Below are 18,374 nucleotides of genomic sequence, written 5' to 3'. Positions count from 1 at the left end.
TTATGCTCTTCAGAACAACTTTGGCATAATAAAAAAGGTGCCACATTCGACAAAATGACACTCTTTTTTCCGATGTTGGGACCGCAAGTTTTCTACCATTTTCACATAATGCCAAATTACTGGACCAAAATGTGAACCATAAGCAACATTAATAATTTCTCAACGAGAGACCTCCTTCCACAACCCACGGTTAGACAATTTTGACAATGCAACAGCAGTCTTACCAATGCTGATCATTTCTTCATGCAAGCCTTTAGAATGCTATCTAATCACATCACATGCCTTTAAAGCTCACACAAACACCATCAAATCACCCCCCAAAAGTTTAGCCCATGGATTGCTTGAGCCTCGAAACAGTCTACTAAATGATGTTCAGCATGGCATCTAAAGAAGCCTGACTGACATGATGTGGCTTTTTACACAAGTCCGTATAAATCCACAGCCATCCCATACCAATACACGACATTTAAAGTCAATCTTTCACTAACATCATTGAGATACCTTTAGACTTGACAATTTGTCGGTGACTCTATAATAAAAGCCACAAGGATCCTGAAAACATCTCACTTAAACATGATGCCAAACAGAGTCCACTATTTAGTTCTCCAATTGTGCATGAATAATGTTACCTGTGTAAGGACTTGATTTCACGCGCACACATAAATCATTGCCGCTAGATTCAGCAATACACAAGCGTAACATAGAGACTACACAAGCACTCATGGAGCCTAGACCTCACAACAATAAGGCTGATACCATATCAAGCCATTACATTTCTTTCACCATACTTCACATGCTAAAATCAGGTAATTAGGGAAGGTAGTGACTCAAAAGAAGGTAGCAGCTTCAAAAGGGCCGTTCACACTACTATATTGCTTTGCTTAAGGCCATTGAAGTATTGAATGTAATTGTATGTTGTCTCCCTAACCTTTGGTCCAATCAGGCTCCAATTTGCCACCTGCAAAAGAAAGTTCATGAAGCTCGTTGAGAACCCACTCTTCTCCAGTATGCCCCCCTAATACAACGGCTCTTGTGCCTCCCACGACACACGTGCTATGACCCCAAGCAAACTTTGGCTTTTGCCCGAGAACGTTAAGTACTCTCCAGGTAGGCTTCTCATCAGTTGGATTGAGCAAAAAGATCTCTGAGGCAGAATGCATACCGGCAATTGACCCACCGAAGACTAGAACCCGACCACCAGGCAGAGCAATGTCAACATGGTCAAGGCGAGGTGGGGGTGGCCGCCCTCCTGGAGTAGAACCTCCTGGCATTGAGCTGCCAGTGACATATCTCCACTTTGGTTCCTTCTCATTCAGGTCAATCTTGTAGACATCACTTGACCTCAACTTTAAAGGCCCGCTTTTTGCTAGACCACCAAACATGAGTATCTTTTTCTTCCCATAAACAGAGAGCGAGTGCCCTAACCGAGAAGGAGGACTATAGGTTACTGTAACTTCTCTCCACATGGGTTTTTCTGTCATTAAATTTAGCAGGAAAGTGTCGCTGAGAAGCACTCCTGAATCCGCACAGCCGCCCGATACGACCAGCGTTGTACCATCTACAGTGCAAGAGCTGTGCCACGACCTTGGAAGTGGAGGTGCTGCACTTGTCACTTCACGCCAACGTGGAGATGGTTCATCCAAGTCGAGCACAAATACATCATTTAAAAGACCTTCCTTCCCACAGCCACCAAAAACGACTAGTGAAGAACCATTCAAGCAAGATAATGTATGTCCCCACCGACCCGGCGGTGGAGAGCTGACTTGTACATGCCGCCACTCAGGATGAGATGCACTCAAATCCAGCACAAAGGTGTCATTCATAGGCTGCATATTCACACCCTCCCCACCAAAAAGCACCACTTTGGTACCAACTGCACAAGCACTGAAGTTGCACCGGGACGGTTCTACAGAGCCCCCTACTATTCTTTTCTTCCACACGGAAGCTTCTAGAGTTGTCAACTCCCTAGCAAGCCTGCCCCAGCCCTGTCTAATTGAATCCGGCATACTCTCTAACAAATTCGTAGTCTCACTGCCCCAAGCATTCTGGCAAACAAGTTTCCAAAGGTCTTCGCTCTTCGACAATTTGTAAAGGCGTCTACAAACCATCCCAAACGATGCAACGTCACTTGGGGGTAGTCGTGACAAGATGTTTAGAAGTAGCACCTCATCGCCGAGACGAAGCAAGCTGCAAAACTCTTTCTTCCCAGAACTGAAGGCTTTGTGCGGACAATTACCATCTGATGTTGTAAGAAACTGATGACGAGAAGGCACTTTCCAAGGAGGGCTTGGTAAAGGGCCGAGCTCCAGCTTTGCCTCTGTGAAGGATTGAATTCCAATAATGTGTGTCATAATGCCATCATCACCAAAAATGGGTGTCAAGCAGAGAGAATTCATCAACGGAGTTCCATCTTTTCTGAAATTTAGCAACTCTCCTCGGAATTCCACGCCTTCAATCACACATCTTTTGATCTCTGAAACAACATTGGTGTCCACTGATGGATGCCTTCGTTGTGCAAAGGAGCCTCTGAATTGGAGAAACCGACTGTGACACCATAGGTCAGTCACAAAGCTAGAGTGCTACATTTTCAAAAACCACTTTGGCCGAACTCATAATTCATGCAAAAATACTATGTTTGGCAGAAAAATAACCTTAACCACAACGTTTCTTGCTAGCAGCATGTTGTTTGATATATTAGGGAAATTTCAACATACAAATAGTAGAATAACAATAAATTTAAAAAATCCGAGAAAGAGATCCTTCTGTTAGTTAATGAAACTGCCCATAGGGCTACAACCACCTCTACTAGAGAGGGCTACAACAATCATAAGGGGAGACTCTCCCAATGAAAAAAAAGCATATGTACAATGAGACTAAATCAGGAGATGGGAAGAGGGAAAAGCGGCACAGGTGGACAGTAGTGCCATCTGAGCACACCCTGGACCACGGTGAAGAAAGGCCCAGGGCGCCAGAGTCGAAGGAACGCCTCTCTACGTTCCCGTATGCGGTCGAAGCTGCCCTGGAGTCTCTCGAACTGTCCCCTGAGAGTATGGATCAGCTCTAGCCAAAAATCTCAAACAGTCTCTGCTGGTGGCACAAGGCGAGCCTCAAAGATGCGGAAGCAGCAGGCCCATCAGATGAACCAGAGTGTCAGGCCATAGACGAGCTCCCAACACTCCTCTCTCTCACTACGCCACTCCTATAGAGTAAGCTCTGTAGTAGCAGGCTGGAGTGTAGGTCGACCCCCCTGTATCACTATCATCCTGCTGGTGGAGGATAGCTCAAACTCTAATGCAGGGCCCGTGCGGGTGGACCAAGCAGCTGCCCCCCAAGTGTACTGCCGTGCTGTGGAAAGAGTTGGCATTAGCCGAAGGACCCGAAGCCAAACTTGTTGTGCCATATGGCAGTCCCAGAGACGGTGACGCTGACTCTCCAAAGGATGGTCACAAGCTGCACATGCTGCCGAAAGGCCACTATGTACAAGCCAACTCCCCAGTGATGTAGCTATATGTGCAACTAGCCACTGGAACAACGTGGCTCACCGCGGTTGTCTAATATCCCACCACCTCGCCGAAAAAGCTGTCAAGAACTTAGCTGTGAGACCCTCCTCTTGCCAATGAGGTGCTGCAGCAGGACGAGCCTCCCTTCGTGCTGCCAGTATGCGACGTCCCAATCGAACACTATACTGAAAGAAAGGGACACCTGGATGGTCAGCTGAGGAGAAAGGGTCCCTCCAAAACCACTCTCTAGGATCCCACTGCACTCGTGCCAGTGGACATCTCTCCCAAACCCACAGCCTCCAGTGGCCTGTCTCAAGAGCTGCTGGGTAAGGATCTATGACACAAGTCCTCCCACAGATGCCCACAACTCGGATCCTCTGAAAACAACACTGTGCAACCTGTGGGGCCTCTACTAAGACTCTGTGTAATCGACCCTTGCCATGTAGCTCGAAAAACATGGAGGGTACAGTCTCTCAGCAAGCCCGAACTGCGATGAGGACCTCCGGTCGCGTGAAGGCCCCCATCCATCTGGGCGCTGCTGACTCGAGAGGTGTAAGCCACTCAACTGGTATTGCCTCTGTCATGTCCCGACACATGATCTGCACCCCTCTCAGGCCCTGTATAGCTGAATGCTCTGAAGCTCCTCTGACAAACCTGACAACTATAGCTAGTCACCTAAAGTGCGTGTTGGACCCTCTGCCATGGGACCCCAAGAAACATGAGGCCTACTACCAACCAAGTGGCCTCTCTGAGTGCTCACCATGGGGTTCCAAACAAGGGGCTGTCTCAGGTGCTCCTCTGTGCAAGTAGGCTGGTGCTGCTCCAAGCCTCTCCGCAACTGCTCCTAGGAGCGAAGCAGGCTCACAGCAAAACGGTCCTCTAGTCTGTTCAAACCAACTCTGCACATCTCTATGAAAATCCATCTGGTGGAAGGTCTCCAAGGGCCTCCAACCTGGGGCACTTTAGCTCTAAGCCGCTGAAGCAAAAACTCCTTCATGGCTCCTCCCCTGGAAGCAGTTCTCTAACAACAAACTTCCCAAGAAGGGCTCTGCTCTACTGTGTTGGGTCTATGATCCCCAACCCCCCCCCCCCCCCCCCCTAAGAACAAGGAAGAGTGATGACATGCCAGGCCGCTTTGGCCCGGGCTATCTGAGTATTGTGCCCTGACCAAAGGAAATTCCTGATCAGCCTTTCTACCTGGCTGCTCTGCAGGAGTTTCATGGGCCCCAAGTGACACAAAGGATTAAAATAAAGCAGGATCCAGACACACGCAAAAACTGATGACGTGGCAGATTTTTGAAAATTGCGTTGACATGCTGACATGGCAAGCTGTACGAATTTCCGCGTTTTGCGCTGACTGATGACGTGGCAGGCTGTACGGATTTCCGTAAATTACACTGGCAGCTTTTGGCATTGCTTTTTGGACCAGAAGCTTTTGAGTTTTGAAGGCTTTTCACTGTAACTGCTTTTCAAGCCAAGGGCCTTTAAATATGAGGTTAGGGCTCATTCTCTCGCATGCTTCTTGGAGAAGTGCCGAGTCTGGAGTACCGGCTTGTACTGTGTTGATGCAATATGAAGAGATACAGAAAGGGGCGCCACTCCCTGTCACGTGTCGTCTCTCTCTCTCTTTCAGTTCAGTTGTTGTTGAAGTGCTAAAAGTCTGTTCAATCTGTTCTTTTCTAATTGCACGTGGTGCCCGTCTTGTGACAGTCTTCCTCCAGTTGAGCAATGCACCTGATGCACAACAAAAGGTCTCAAGGGCCTTGTGTAGGTTGGCCTCCTGGCCCTCCAAGTACAAAGCTGAGTTGTTTGAAAACTCAGCATCCAGTAGCTCATTGCCCCGAATAGGGAGTGCTAAGCCACGTAAACCAACCTGCTGTGAAATCAAAAATCTGCTCGCCTCAGCATAGAACAAAAAGAGGAAGGGGGCAAGAGGACAGCCCTGTCTAACAAAAAATGTAAGCATGAAACAATCTCCTCTACTCCTGCTAGAAGCACCTGACTGTGTGCACGTCTGTAAAGAGATGACACACCTCTAATCCAGGCATCTGAGAAGCCCATCCTGCGAAGAGTGCCCTCTAAAAAGTCCCGGTCAACTCTATCGTAGGCCTTCTCAAATTCGAGAAGAAGTATCACCAGATCCTCACCACGGAGGCGGGCGAGGGCACATGCCTCCCAAGAAGTAAAGATGTTGTCAAGGATATTGTGCTCCTTGAAAAAACCTGTCACAGTCCCATGTATAATGCTCTCTAGCAGTGGCTGAATCCTCAAACTCAGAGCCTTGGCAAGAATTTTGTAGACTGAGTTAAGGATGGTGATGCCAGATGGGCCGCCACTGCTGAATCTCATCCAAGGAGCCACCCTGCTTGAGAATGAGGTAAATGAAGCCCTCACTCATGCTGTCACGGATCTCTTCTGTGTGTAAGATGTACTAAGCCAAGCAAGTCCCAGTAGAAAACCTGGGAGTCAAACCATCCTCACCTAGACAGCTACCACAAGGAAGTGCTCGGAGGGCCACGTGGAGCTCCTCTAGCTGAAAAGGCAGCTCAAGCCTCTGGCACATCTCCTCAATCACAAGACAAGGCATCTGTGCCCAAACCTGCAAGCTCTTTGCATGCATCCTGACGCTCTGCTGACAACAGGTCACGGTAAAAGTCAGTAGCAACTGCATGCATATCCTCTGGCTCTAAAGCAATTGACCCGTCAGGCCTCCTCAACTGGCTGACACTAGTGTGCGCATGCCGGGGTCTCACTCTCTCAAAGAATGCCCCCGTCACTCTGTCACCCACCTCGGTCCACTGAGATGCCTGTCGATGAAAGGAAACTCATGACGCCTTTGCTCTGGGCTAGCAAGCTCCTGGCGAGCCTGCTACAACTGCTCCTCCAACCAAGGACTGTCTAGGTGCTACTCTTGCATCCTCTACAAGGAAGCAATGCCATGTCGAAGAGGCTGCTCCTCCTCTCTCGTTACAGCCAGGTGGGCCGTAGACTCCTGAAGAAAGAACCGACTAAGATGAGCAAGTCCAAAGGCCACTCTATCCACAAGAGAGTCCTACATGTCCAAGCCCTCTGTCCAAAGAGCTACCACTCGCTCTCTGAGCTCAGAGTCCAGCAAGATCCTCTCAAGGATGTGTAGCATCATGATGCTGCTCCTCTGTCTATCTATCACTGTGAGGATCACTGGTGCATGGTCCGAAAAGGATGTCCCAGCCAAGATGCAAACTGACCCACCCGAGTCACAAATGCGGTCAATAGCATAGAAGCGATCTATCCTAGATAGATTCACTCCTCCAACTTTGCGATCAGAACGAGAGAAAACCAAGTTGTCATGGGGTCTCACAAAACCTGAGTGCTCCAAAACGTTGAAGTCCCCTCCAACACACCACTGCTCTGCATGTAGCAAAGACTCCCGTGCACTTGCCACATTGGGTGCATAAATGTTCAGGAAACCCATGAGGCAACCCTGAACCTACATAGTAATCCATTGAGCTCTACCTGGTATAATAATACTTTGCCCGCAATGGCCTGCTGCAAAGAATCCACAATAGTCATACATACCCCTCCCTGGATGCCTCCAAGTCCAAATGCAGCTAAACAAAAAGTCCCATAGGCTACCATGCAAAATCTCACCACACCGTCTAATGCGGCTCTCACACAGATGATGCTCATGTAGCATAAGAATATCAATCTCACCACCCACAAGGCATCGCTGAAGCTCCTAACACAACCAACCCCTCTGACACTGAAACTGGGGCCCTCTTAGTCCCTACACATTCCATAAGATGATCCTCATGAAGTCAGTGAGAGAAAACAGATGCTGCAACAGCAAACCTCGCTATCTTTGAGGCCGGTTTGGATGGGGAGTAATCCGCATCCGAACGACCTCTAGACAAGCGCGTATGGAGTGACTATCCCACCCAGGCTCAAGCCGAGCGTGCAGCTTGTAGGGCTACATCCTCTGTCCAAGAATCCTCATGTACAAATACATAGCAAGGAGGGCTCTGAGTGTCAGCAATCAAATGCACCACAATGTGCCTCCAACCCATTGCATTCGGTGGCGTCACGCTAAACTTGGCAAGAGGCCAAAGTGTCTGTCCTAAATCTGTCACCCCTAAGTCCCCTTGTGTGGTGTGAGAACTCGGTAGCCCGAATCTGGAGCCGTCAAGAACTGCGTGCAGGGTCCACTCTGTAGGATCCCTACCGCACAGTGGGAAGGAGAAACTTACCGCTGTGTCCAAAGTCTCAATGCCTCGAGCTGCAAGAAAGAGGACGTGGACTCGAAAGCGAGCCTCCTCCGGGTCAGGAGAAGAGTCACCCTGGAACCGTGTTAAGCTGTAGTTGAAGAAGTGCCAAACTCTGCGAATGTCAAAGCTAGTCAAACCTCTAGGGATTGCTGCAAAAGGAGAAGTCTGCACCAGAAAAGGCGGCCTTATATGGGGTTGTCCTTCTCGAGCCACACGGCTCGTATCGAAAGAACTACCAAGAGATCGCCTCGCGGTAGACGCGTGTCCACTCTCTTGCTTTGAGGAGGAGTGGAGGAGGAATGGGGAGATGAGGCTGTGGGCCCCACCGTGGAGAGAGGAGGGACGAGAGGCGGGGGTGGAGGTGGAGGAGAGGGAGGAGGCGGGGGAGGCGGAGCGGCAGCGTCTGAGGGAGGAGAGGGTGGAGGCGGAGGAACTGAAGTGGATGGGGCCTCCTCAAGCGGGTCTTGCTGAAGGGGGTCAAAACAGTTCCTTGTCGGAACCCAGTGCTGCTGAGCTACAGGAGGTCGGCCACCAGGGGGAGCAGTGGGGCCAGCCCACCCTTGTCGACGACGGCCAGGCATCTGCTGCCAACTGTCAGCTGCCTGATCGCTGGTCTCTGTCGAGGTACCAGCCTGTGCGTCCTGTGTATTTAGCTATTAAGCATGCTCGACCTTGGGAGGCTGCGCATTCGCTGTGGGTCGAGATCTCCTGCAAGGACAAGGATTTGCCAAATGGCCCATCTGTCTGCAAATGAAACACTGATTCAGGAGACCCGAATACTCCACACTCTGTCTAATCCAACCCCCACTCACCCGAGGCAGTAGTACCACTCTCAAGAGGGAGTGTGTGTCTCAAACAAGAAACCGCACAATAGGTAAACCTGCAGTCTTGGCCACAACTGAAGCTGCAATGTGCGGAGACTCTAGAACTGTCCAGAACATGGAACCAATCATGGGGAGAAGAGGGAGGTACTCTCGCCTCAGGCCTGGGAAGCAGACCGAAATCGGCAAGTCGGCAGACGACTCCTCAAGCACATCTGTAGTAGGGTCAAAACCATGATGCCATCGTCTAAAGTAAGCTGGAGCTGCTCGGATGCCGAGCGGGCATATCAGAATCACCTTGGTCGTCATCTCTGGAGACTCAAACTCTATCTGGTAGTACCCTCTCTAGAGGATTTGGACATCGGTGATATTGCCCACATCGGAGAGAAAGCGGGCCTGAAGTAGATCCCGAACCTCGCCTCGACTGGGCCGAGTGCGAATGATCTTGCAAATAACTGAAGTGGCTTGCAAGCATTCCACTTCGGCCATCAAGCTCCCTTGCTCTTCTAGCAAGAGAGCAAGTCGAAGGGTCGGCTCCGCGGTGTCGGGCGAGAGGGCTTCTGTAGAGTCCCTCTGGAATGGAGCAAAAACCGCCATTCTGTGTCTACTGCTAACAAGAAGAGTTCGGTAGGCGAGGACGAAACGCCGAATCCTTGAAGAGCCGAAACCCCCCAATTCGAGAATTATTAGGCAAGAACTGGCAGCCAGCAGGGGGCCAAAAACAGAAGGGGAGGGGGGATATCTCTGACGGGATTGAGGGGGGGAAGTTGACGGGGTGGGTGGAAGTGAAAGAGGCGGGCATGTTGACGGCAGGCTAGGGGCAGCGTTAGGGGGAAGCAGCGAGAGCTGCACGTAGGCAAGGGAGGGGGTGGGGGCGGCGGGCGGGCGGGCGGGCGGGCGCAACGCGATGGGAGAGGGAGGAGGTAGCAGGGGGTAAGGGCCAGGGTGGGAGAGGGTATAGAGCGAGGGGAGGAGCTGCGGGGCGGAAGAAGCAACAGCAGCAAGCCTCAGTCGTGAGTTTCTCGAATAACAATAATTACAGGCTCTGGCTTTCTTAACTAACACCAAAATTTCCATTGATATTCAGTGTCTTTTATTACAATTCACCTTTCATTTCTGAACTTTAATTGCCCATACTGCGAACATTTGAGTGCATCCGTAGCACAGTCAACATACACTAATGAAAAGTCTCAAGTTAGCTGTTGTTATTTTTGGTAGGTCATCTCCTAGGTTTATGCTTAAATCCAAGGAGTGAGGCCTTTGTGGCTATGCCTAGAATTGCGAACCTATTCTCCTCAGATTGGGACTTGGACATCTACCAGATTTAGTTTGGCTCAGTTCAATAAGGCACCCTATTTCACAACTACGACTTCATATTCTGATTTATGGGCAATCGGTGACTTAGGACGGAGTCGGACAACCATGTCCCCCTTCCTGTAAATAGAGGGGGAGTGCCCTTATTTTCCCCACTGGTTGATCATTCAATATGTCCACTCTAGAATAGAGGTGCCCTTGCAAGCTCACCTCTCTCTCTCTCTCTCTCTCTCTCTACATATATATATATATATATATTATATATATATATATATATATATATATATATATATATATATATATATATATATATATATATATATTCCTGATTCCCCCTTTTATGCTTGCATGGATAGAGATCGGCCATTTTTTTACTTTAAAGGACATTGCTTATTTTAAAGGCAAAGGTGATGTTATTGTCTTTGAGACTACAAATGCTTGCACAAAAACATTGCAACATGATACTCATTAACTTAATATGCCATACATTTCAAGGGAGTTGGAGGAAGTTCACTTGTATGATCATACTTCAATGGATAAAAAGAGCCGGATCACTATGGAAAGTTACTTTTACACATGTGCAATAGCCCGAGTATGCTCATTGCCAATGGTGTATCTTTGTGGAGTGGAATTGATGGATTTACATTTAAAAAACATAATGGGAATAGTGTGATTGACTATATGTTACTCTCCGAAGCCATCATGTATCGCCTAAAGAGTTTTACGCTTGGCCAATGGACCCCGGAATCAAACCATCAAACCTTATGTATTGACCTTGCATGTAGAGAAGCAACTAAGTATGATAATCTCAGCCAAAGGGAAGAGAAGTCATCACTTTGTATGGATTTCAAACGTGCATCAATGTATATTAAAATGGTTGAGAAAAAGTTAAAGATGACAAAGCTTCGATATGACACACCGTTCGAAACTAAATGGGAAGCTTTCAAGAAAGTTCTTTGTTCTTGTGCCTAAGAGTACTTTGCCATAAAGCATGTCCATGGTATCAACAAAGATAGATCACTCAAAAGGTGGTTTGATAAAGAATGTCAAGATGCTCGAAAGTCCTTAATAAAGCTTGATGCAACTATGGACAAAAACAACTATCAAAGCCATTTGCATGCATACAAGGCATTGATTCAAAAGAAGAGAAGAAGATGGTAAGTAAAGCATCAATTTTTTCAAGTCCAAGAAAATGCACGTGCATGTGGAAGATTTTGGAGAAACTTGAGAGGCAAGCGGGTTAAGAGTTATGGTAACTTGAGTCTTGTGGATGTGTACACACATTGTAGGCAACTATATAAGCAACTAAATGCTGGAAAGTTGCCATTTTATGGTTCACTCCCATGTATGCCCTCTTTTTTACTATCGAGGATGTGATCGGTCGGCTTGAAAAGTTGGCCACTTGCAAAGCCGGAGATCTTCAAGGTATCAAGCCGGAAATGATTAAATAGACGGGAGATTTTACACATGAGTGGGTGTGCGATATGTTCAACCTTGCACTTCAACATAGTATGCCTTGTGATTGGAGTACTAATTGGGTCAAGCCTTTGCATAAAGAAGGGGATGTAAAGAATGTAAATGACTACCAGACTATAATGATTAGGTCTCTTATGGCTAAGTTGTTTGGGTACATAATGGAGATAAAATTGAGTGATTGGACTGAAGAGAATGGCAAGCGTGCAAAAGGACAAGCGGGTTTTCGTCGACGCCATAGCACCATTGATCATCTTATCACTCTTCATGTTCTCATAGAGGAAAGTCAATTGAGAGCAAGCGATTGTATTGTTGCTTTGTGGACTTTAAGAAAGCCTTTGATATGATTTGTAAGGTGGAGCGGAAGTGATTGTTGAACTTTGCTCAAGATGAGTGGTCCGCAATGTGCTCAAGGTTTCTTTTACTTACGGAAGGGAGAGCCTTCCATTCCTTTAGTGAGAGTGTGCAATGGACACAAACAAAGTGGATGAATACTGTGAATGAAGGTGATGAGACTGAGAGATAGAGAGAAGAAAACGACACCAGAATGTTGTCAAACCCTCCTCTGAAGGCCCCACTCTCTATGGCGAGAGCGGTCTCTACTATTGATTGCACAAATCTCTACAATGCTTGGACTTGCCGACGATGTCGACGGCGATGAGGACGACGACCAGACGGGCTAAAATCTGAAAACGCCAAGGGCTGAAATCTGAAAATCTTCTATCTGCTGAATTCTGACTCTATGTCGATGACGATGTCGATGACGATGTCGATGGCGACGATGCGACGACGACGCGCTGAAAACTGAAAACGCTGGTGCTACTGTGGATTCCGTCGCGAAGGAACTGCAAAACACTAGGACGCCTGCTGCTCCAAAAACACTAGGGCTGAATTCTATTGCTGGAGAAAAATCCACTAACGCTAGGGCTGATCTACTGTCTTGAAGTGATTCTGTTGTGTGCTAATGCCGAAGCTCCTCTAAAATGCAAAATCGCCAAGGCTGATCTGTCAGCTTGATGCTGAGTTGCAAAAACGCTAGGCCATGCTGTTGGGGGTCCTGCTGAGAAGGTGCGTGTTGAGCGATGCTCTTGCTACCTCTTCTGCCAAAAAGTGCTACCGCTAAGTTTCTACTTATACAAGCTTAGTAAATTTTCCCTACCTACTTTCCAACAAAAGTCACTTAAAAATAATAAGTGAAAAATGTCAAAAATAGGGAAAATAGGTCTATGCACTGTAAAAATGCTCATGATGTGTTCTGATGGAAAACTGATAATCATGTTGTGTGCAACCAGAGGATATGCATCTACTCTAAGTGTCTGGACATGCACGGTCTGCGAACAGACTCACAAAAGTGTCAGATCACTTCCTATTCTAGACTGACTGTACTGAACTAAACCCTGATCATGTTGTAGCTTGTCCACGGACACATAGAGTTGGATGTGTCACGTGACATGATTCCACGTAACAATTTGTGGAGAAGGATGAAAGAACTCCAAGTGCCAAGTGAGTTTATGCTTGCGGTTTCTCGAATCTATGAGAAGGTGATGTGTCAATTGCCCTTGGAAAGAGAGATTTCAGAAATTTTTGCGAGCACTATTGGGATTAACAAGGATGTACATTGTCACCAACTCTCTTTGGTTTATGCATCAATCAATTAGAACAAATGGTACTTGGCTTTATGCAAGAAGAAGGCATTGAAGAGGTCATTGTTTGCAATGTGGTTATCATGCTTCTGTTGTATGCAAAAAATGTAGTGCCTCTAGCACACACTTTAGAGAATGCACAAAAGCTTATGGTTGTCCTTGAGAAATTTTGTTTTCAGTGGTCTGATTGTGCAAGAATTCAAAACAAAGGTAATGCTTGTGAAAACCAACCACAAGAGAAGCCATACAATATGTACAACAATGAGACGCTTTAGTTGTTGAGAGCTTTAAGTACCTTGGCCTTGAGGTTCCGGCCAATCACAAGTGGCATAAATGTGCAATGTGTCGTTTGGAAGCCGAAAGAGAGCGTACTATGCATTTGAGACCCGCACCATGACGTCTTCTCTCTCTTCTTTTCGAGTTGTTTTGAAGTACTAAAAGTGTTGCCAAGTATATAGATTGCGGTTATCTCTATGTTTTAGTACGATCCCTTGCTGAAAATGATTACATATTTAAAGGCCCTTGGCCATCCAAAGGTAGTTACTTAAAAAGCATCAAGTCGAAACGCATCTGCTCCCAAAAGCTAGCACCCAAAGGGCTGTCTGTACAACGTTTCTGCGTCATCAGCCATTAACGACAATTCGCAGGCGTCTATATAACAGTTCTTACAAGAAGATGGTCTTGCTTTATTTGGTTATTTAGACCCCATTGGACGGGGTTTCATAGGTTGTTAGGGGTTAGGATTTTTAATCCTAACCTTATTTGTTATTTGGGCCACTCGACGAGAATCCTACTGCTTCTTCAGCTTTTCCTAGGGTTTAAACTTTAGGCCCCTCAATCGGGATCTGCAGGATGGCAAGGGTTAGGCTGAATGTCAACAATTTGTGACATCCCTCCTTCTTGAAAGAAGAGTAATCGTCCACGATTATACCTGCAAAACAACTCAAGTTAGATCAAAAATATACAAGATTTGTGAAGCGTGGAGACACTTAACAATTGTAGAAGAGGCTACAATTCAAGCGAGGAATATCAAACACTAGTGGTTGATTCAGGTCCCAAAAGAGAACATAGAGGCACTTCAACAATGGTTTAAATGGTGGGAACAACAAATTGAGCATTGGGGAAACATCAACAAGAATGTGAGTTTATATTGATCTAAGAAAAAACAGGTCTAATTACTTATGTATTATGTATAGATAGACTAATAAAATTCCATGGGAGTAGGCACAAATTCCAAGAATAAATTTTTCTAAGAGCATCCATGCTAGCTAGTTAAAAGGTGAAGGGGGAAGAAAGAAGATTTAACACCATTTTAGATGAATTGGGAAAATCCTGTTTCCCAAATGCTAAATTGGTGTGTTAAGATCGTACTATTCTACTATATTTAAGCTCAATTTGCCCTTAATTTAGATAATATGTCATGATTTTAGCACCCAAATTTGATTTTTCTATATTAATTTTTATTTCAAAAAAATTGATATAAATTTTTGCAAAGGGATTCATATCAAAGAAATGCTTTAAAACATCAATCAAAGCTTACAAAGATGAATTCTTAAAAAGGTAATGTGTCAAAACACACCAATTGATGTGACTACTAAGCAACATATATATTGATTATACCAACCAAAAATATAATATCTAAACACAAAGATCACCAACAACTTTCCCTCCTCCCATCTCTTGATTTAGCCCCATTGTACATATGCTGTTTTTTCATTGGGAGAGTCTCCCCACCATGCTTGTTGTAGCCCTCTCTTGCAGAGGTGGATGTAGCCCTATGGGCAGTTTTCATTAACTAATAGAAGGATCTTTTTCTCCAAAAAAAAAAAGATCACCAACAACTCTTAACATAAAATTGGCCACCTTAATATCTAGTACAAGAAAATGGCTAGTCCCAATTTTAAAACACTATCAAGTTTCAACTACACTATAGTATGTACAACACCCAAATTAACATTTGATAATTTAAATACCTAAAGAATATTGTGAAGTAGCCTATGGCCCTAAGACCATAACTTATCATGTATGGCACCTATAGCGCCACTTAGTGTCAAAGAATATATTTTTGTGCCAAAGAATTTATAATCACATGCCACATTTTCATCAATACATGCTTTAAACTTCAATAAAGCTTTCTCAAACTTAAGTAAGACTAACTGACCAACTGTTAAGTCCAGATTCCTTAACCAACTGAGAGCTCACATGGTCCCTTTATGGGTAAGGAATGAGCCCTAAGTAATTATTAAGGCCTAGGTAGGGCAAGTATCCACCAGATCACCCAGCAAATAAATTATAAAAATGATTTATTGAAAATTGAGCCAAGGGGGTCCAGATTGGGTGAAATTGTCGCACTTCTGTCCACCCAAGAATCTGATCGACAAGAGGAATGGCTCGTTGGATTCCTCTATCCTAGAACTACATGCACGTCATGTCAGATGCCCACCGTAGTGTAATAACAAATGTCAAAACGCGTATACAAACCATTTATGCAAGAGGGTTCCAAAACTAGAAAACCTAATCCAATGGACTTGTTCGAACATGCAGGTCCTGCGAACAGGCTCACAAATTCCCGGTACTTATCCTCCTAGGATTCTAGACATCCCTATTTAAGAAGAAGGGGAAACTAGCTCTGGAAGTCGATGAAGCATGTCCGCGTGGCACACAGAGCCATGTGCACATGACATCCCCTCCTGCTTAAGATGAGGTACTGGTACCGAACTCCATGCACGCCATATTATGGTCTCGGATGAAGTTCTTTCTAGACAATGTCCTCCACGGCGACTTTTGAGAGAGGGGCTTCCTTGGCTGATGTGGAAATGTCCAAAAAACAAGGATGGTGATGATGCATATACTCACAAACCCTGGACTACCTCTTGAATCAATGATGCCCTTGTTGGTTATCGGCCAACAATAACCTTTGGTGCCCCAACTCGGATGGTGTGAACCAAACTGCAAACCAGATGGATTCTCATAGCACGAATGGCTGGATATGCAAACACCGATGTCCACGAAGGTTACCAGCCAGCCTACGTGGAAAGATTGGTGAGAGCAACGCTGAATGGGAGATGAAGATACATATGTCCTTTGGGATGCCCACGAACCATGGCAAGTCCTCTGTATGATGTCTCAAGAAACCGCCAAGTAACTCCTCAAAGATAGAGGCTCCTTTTGGGGCTTTGACTAAATTGCCGTATGATGGAAGCTCTAGATAAATCCTCGTCTCTACACAGATGTGGATGCGAATGTAGGCTCACGATGCCTACGAACTCCTGCGGTGGTTGCCTCGGATTGGAACCCTTTGGCTCCGGATTGATCGCCTCTTCTAGAACGATGGAATTCTCCAAGCAGATGGGGGAGATGGTTGTGCAAACAGTGTCAAGACACCAAAGCTAATAGGCTGATCTAGATGGCTCCTTCCTTTGTCGTCATAGGCCGCTAACAAATCATGATATTCGCAATCAACATCTTTATATTTCCAATGCATGTCTTCAGTGATGTAATTTGTCATGTTGAAGAAGTTATGACTGCAAATATACATGCTAAGATCTCTTTATGTTGAGGTGATCGAGCGCACACACCAAGTCAACTACCCTCTCGTAGGCGCACCACAAATGTAACCCCCGGTATACAGTGTTCGCATTTCCTATGCTCAAAGCGCAAGATCCTACGCGCAATGGCAGGTCTTGCAGTTCCCTGAATGAGAGAAGCGTCCTTGGGCGAACGCTACAATACACACTCAAACACAAGGAAAAAATTCCCAAAGATTAGCGGATTAGAGCAAGATCTTCAAATCTCTAATACCAATGTGTCACAAGACGGGCACCACGTGCAAATAGAAAAGAGCAAACTGAACAGACTTTTAGCACTTCAATAACAACTGAACTGAAAGAGAGACGACACGGGACACGGAGTGGCGGAATTCCACCCCAGAGAGTATTGGCCCCAAACCTTGGCGCCCCTTTCGGTATTTCTTTGTATTGCATCAACACAGTACAAGCCGGTACTCCAGAATCTGCACCTTCTCCAGGAAGCATGCCAGAGAATGAGCCCTAGCCTCATATTTAAAGGCCCTTGGCTTGAAAAGCAGTTACAGTAAAAAGCCTTTAAAACTCAAAAGCTTCTGGTCGAAAAGCAAAGCCAAAAAGCTACCAGTGCAATTTACAGAAATCCGTACAGCCTGTGTAACAAACTTGGACACTCCAAGTCAAGAATCAACCGCGACAGCACCAAATAACCACTTCAAAACAATTCACAGATCACAATAGATTTGCACTTGCCCGGCGGAGTTCCGTGCCTAGAGATATTGGCCCCAAAGACTGGCGCCCCTTTCGGTATTTCTTTTTGTATTAATCAATCATCAAAGTACAAGAGAGCGGTTAGGGTTTCACTCTCAGACTCTGCGTCCAGATGCTCTGAGAAGTGAGGCCCTCACCACTAATTTAAAGGTTACAAGGGATGCCCAAAAGCAGAGCCCCAAAAGCTTTTAAAATCAAAAGCATCAGTTCTCTCTCTCTTAGAGAGTCTTTTCTTTTTTTTTTATAAAAAAAAGAAAAAGCAAAATTCGCGCAGCTCATCATTTTCCCCAAAAATAATAATAATAATAATAATAATCCGCCTCCGCGATTTCCGGAAATTAGGGTTTTTGGCAAAATTAGGGTTTGCAGGAATTTTAGGGTTTCTGCTGTCTGCCACGTCATCACTTTGTGACATACCCCCCTCTTGAAAGCATTGTAATCGACCGCGATTACGCCTGCAAAACCGACAAAAGCCATAAACCGTCTTAGTAGACACTGACTGTTAGTACCTACGTACTAGGAACACACATCTAGCACATGTACAAAATCGACAGTCACATCACACGACATCACAGGACATCACAGGACATCACATGACATTCAACATTCATTCGGATCTTAGACCATGATTTATCGGCAATGTAGCTAGCAATCACATCTAGGTCCAATCGGGACCTCATCGATGTCCGATTGACTAACCCCTATTGCAACCATGTCTATTCGAGATCAAGTAGACCAAAATGCTACAGTCATTTCGGCTATCAGTTCCTGCACTCACAAGAAGTCAAGAACAAATCAGTATCATAATCAGGAATTCCATTTCATAAAGTCATTCAGCAGAATACTGTCAGCTCTCAGTATCCCTGAAGCTCAAAGAGACATCAGTGACTTTAGTATCAAAATCGAGGCATCTGTTGACAAAGGAGCGGAGTAACTCCCCTCTTGTGCATCCCACTGCACCAGATCTTCGGCCAAGCTGAGTTCTGGGTTCCGTTTGGAGTAGACTATGCTAAACCAAAACATCGAGGTAAAGTTTCATAATCCGAGGAGTATCTGCTAGGTCCTCCTCCTCCATCCACTTCGC

The 18,374-nt window shown here is 45.9% G+C and overlaps 1 protein-coding gene across 4 annotated transcripts in view; it reads right to left on the bottom strand.

Moving 5' to 3' along the window:
• Positions 1–550: 550 nt before the first annotated feature.
• LOC147461085 (adagio protein 1-like) overlaps positions 551–18,374 on the bottom strand; it is a 36,673-nt gene continuing 18,849 nt past the window's right edge. For 3 of the 4 annotated variants that reach the window (XM_086508720.1, XM_086508721.1, XM_086508722.1), the window contains exon 3: positions 551–2,544. In XM_086508720.1, coding sequence (XP_086364846.1) covers positions 924–2,544 — 1,621 coding nt within the window. In that variant the 3' untranslated portion in view covers positions 551–923. The remainder of the gene's footprint in view (positions 2,545–18,374) is intronic. The other variant, XM_086508723.1, reaches the window with a different exon arrangement.

The sequence above is a fragment of the Adiantum capillus-veneris genome, chromosome 3, assembly GCF_014529385.1.
Source record: "Adiantum capillus-veneris isolate H3 chromosome 3, ASM1452938v2, whole genome shotgun sequence".
Classification (NCBI taxonomy): domain Eukaryota; kingdom Viridiplantae; phylum Streptophyta; class Polypodiopsida; order Polypodiales; family Pteridaceae; genus Adiantum; species Adiantum capillus-veneris.
The sequence above is the reverse complement of the archived record's forward strand: the minus strand, read 5'-3'. Positions and strand labels throughout refer to the sequence as shown.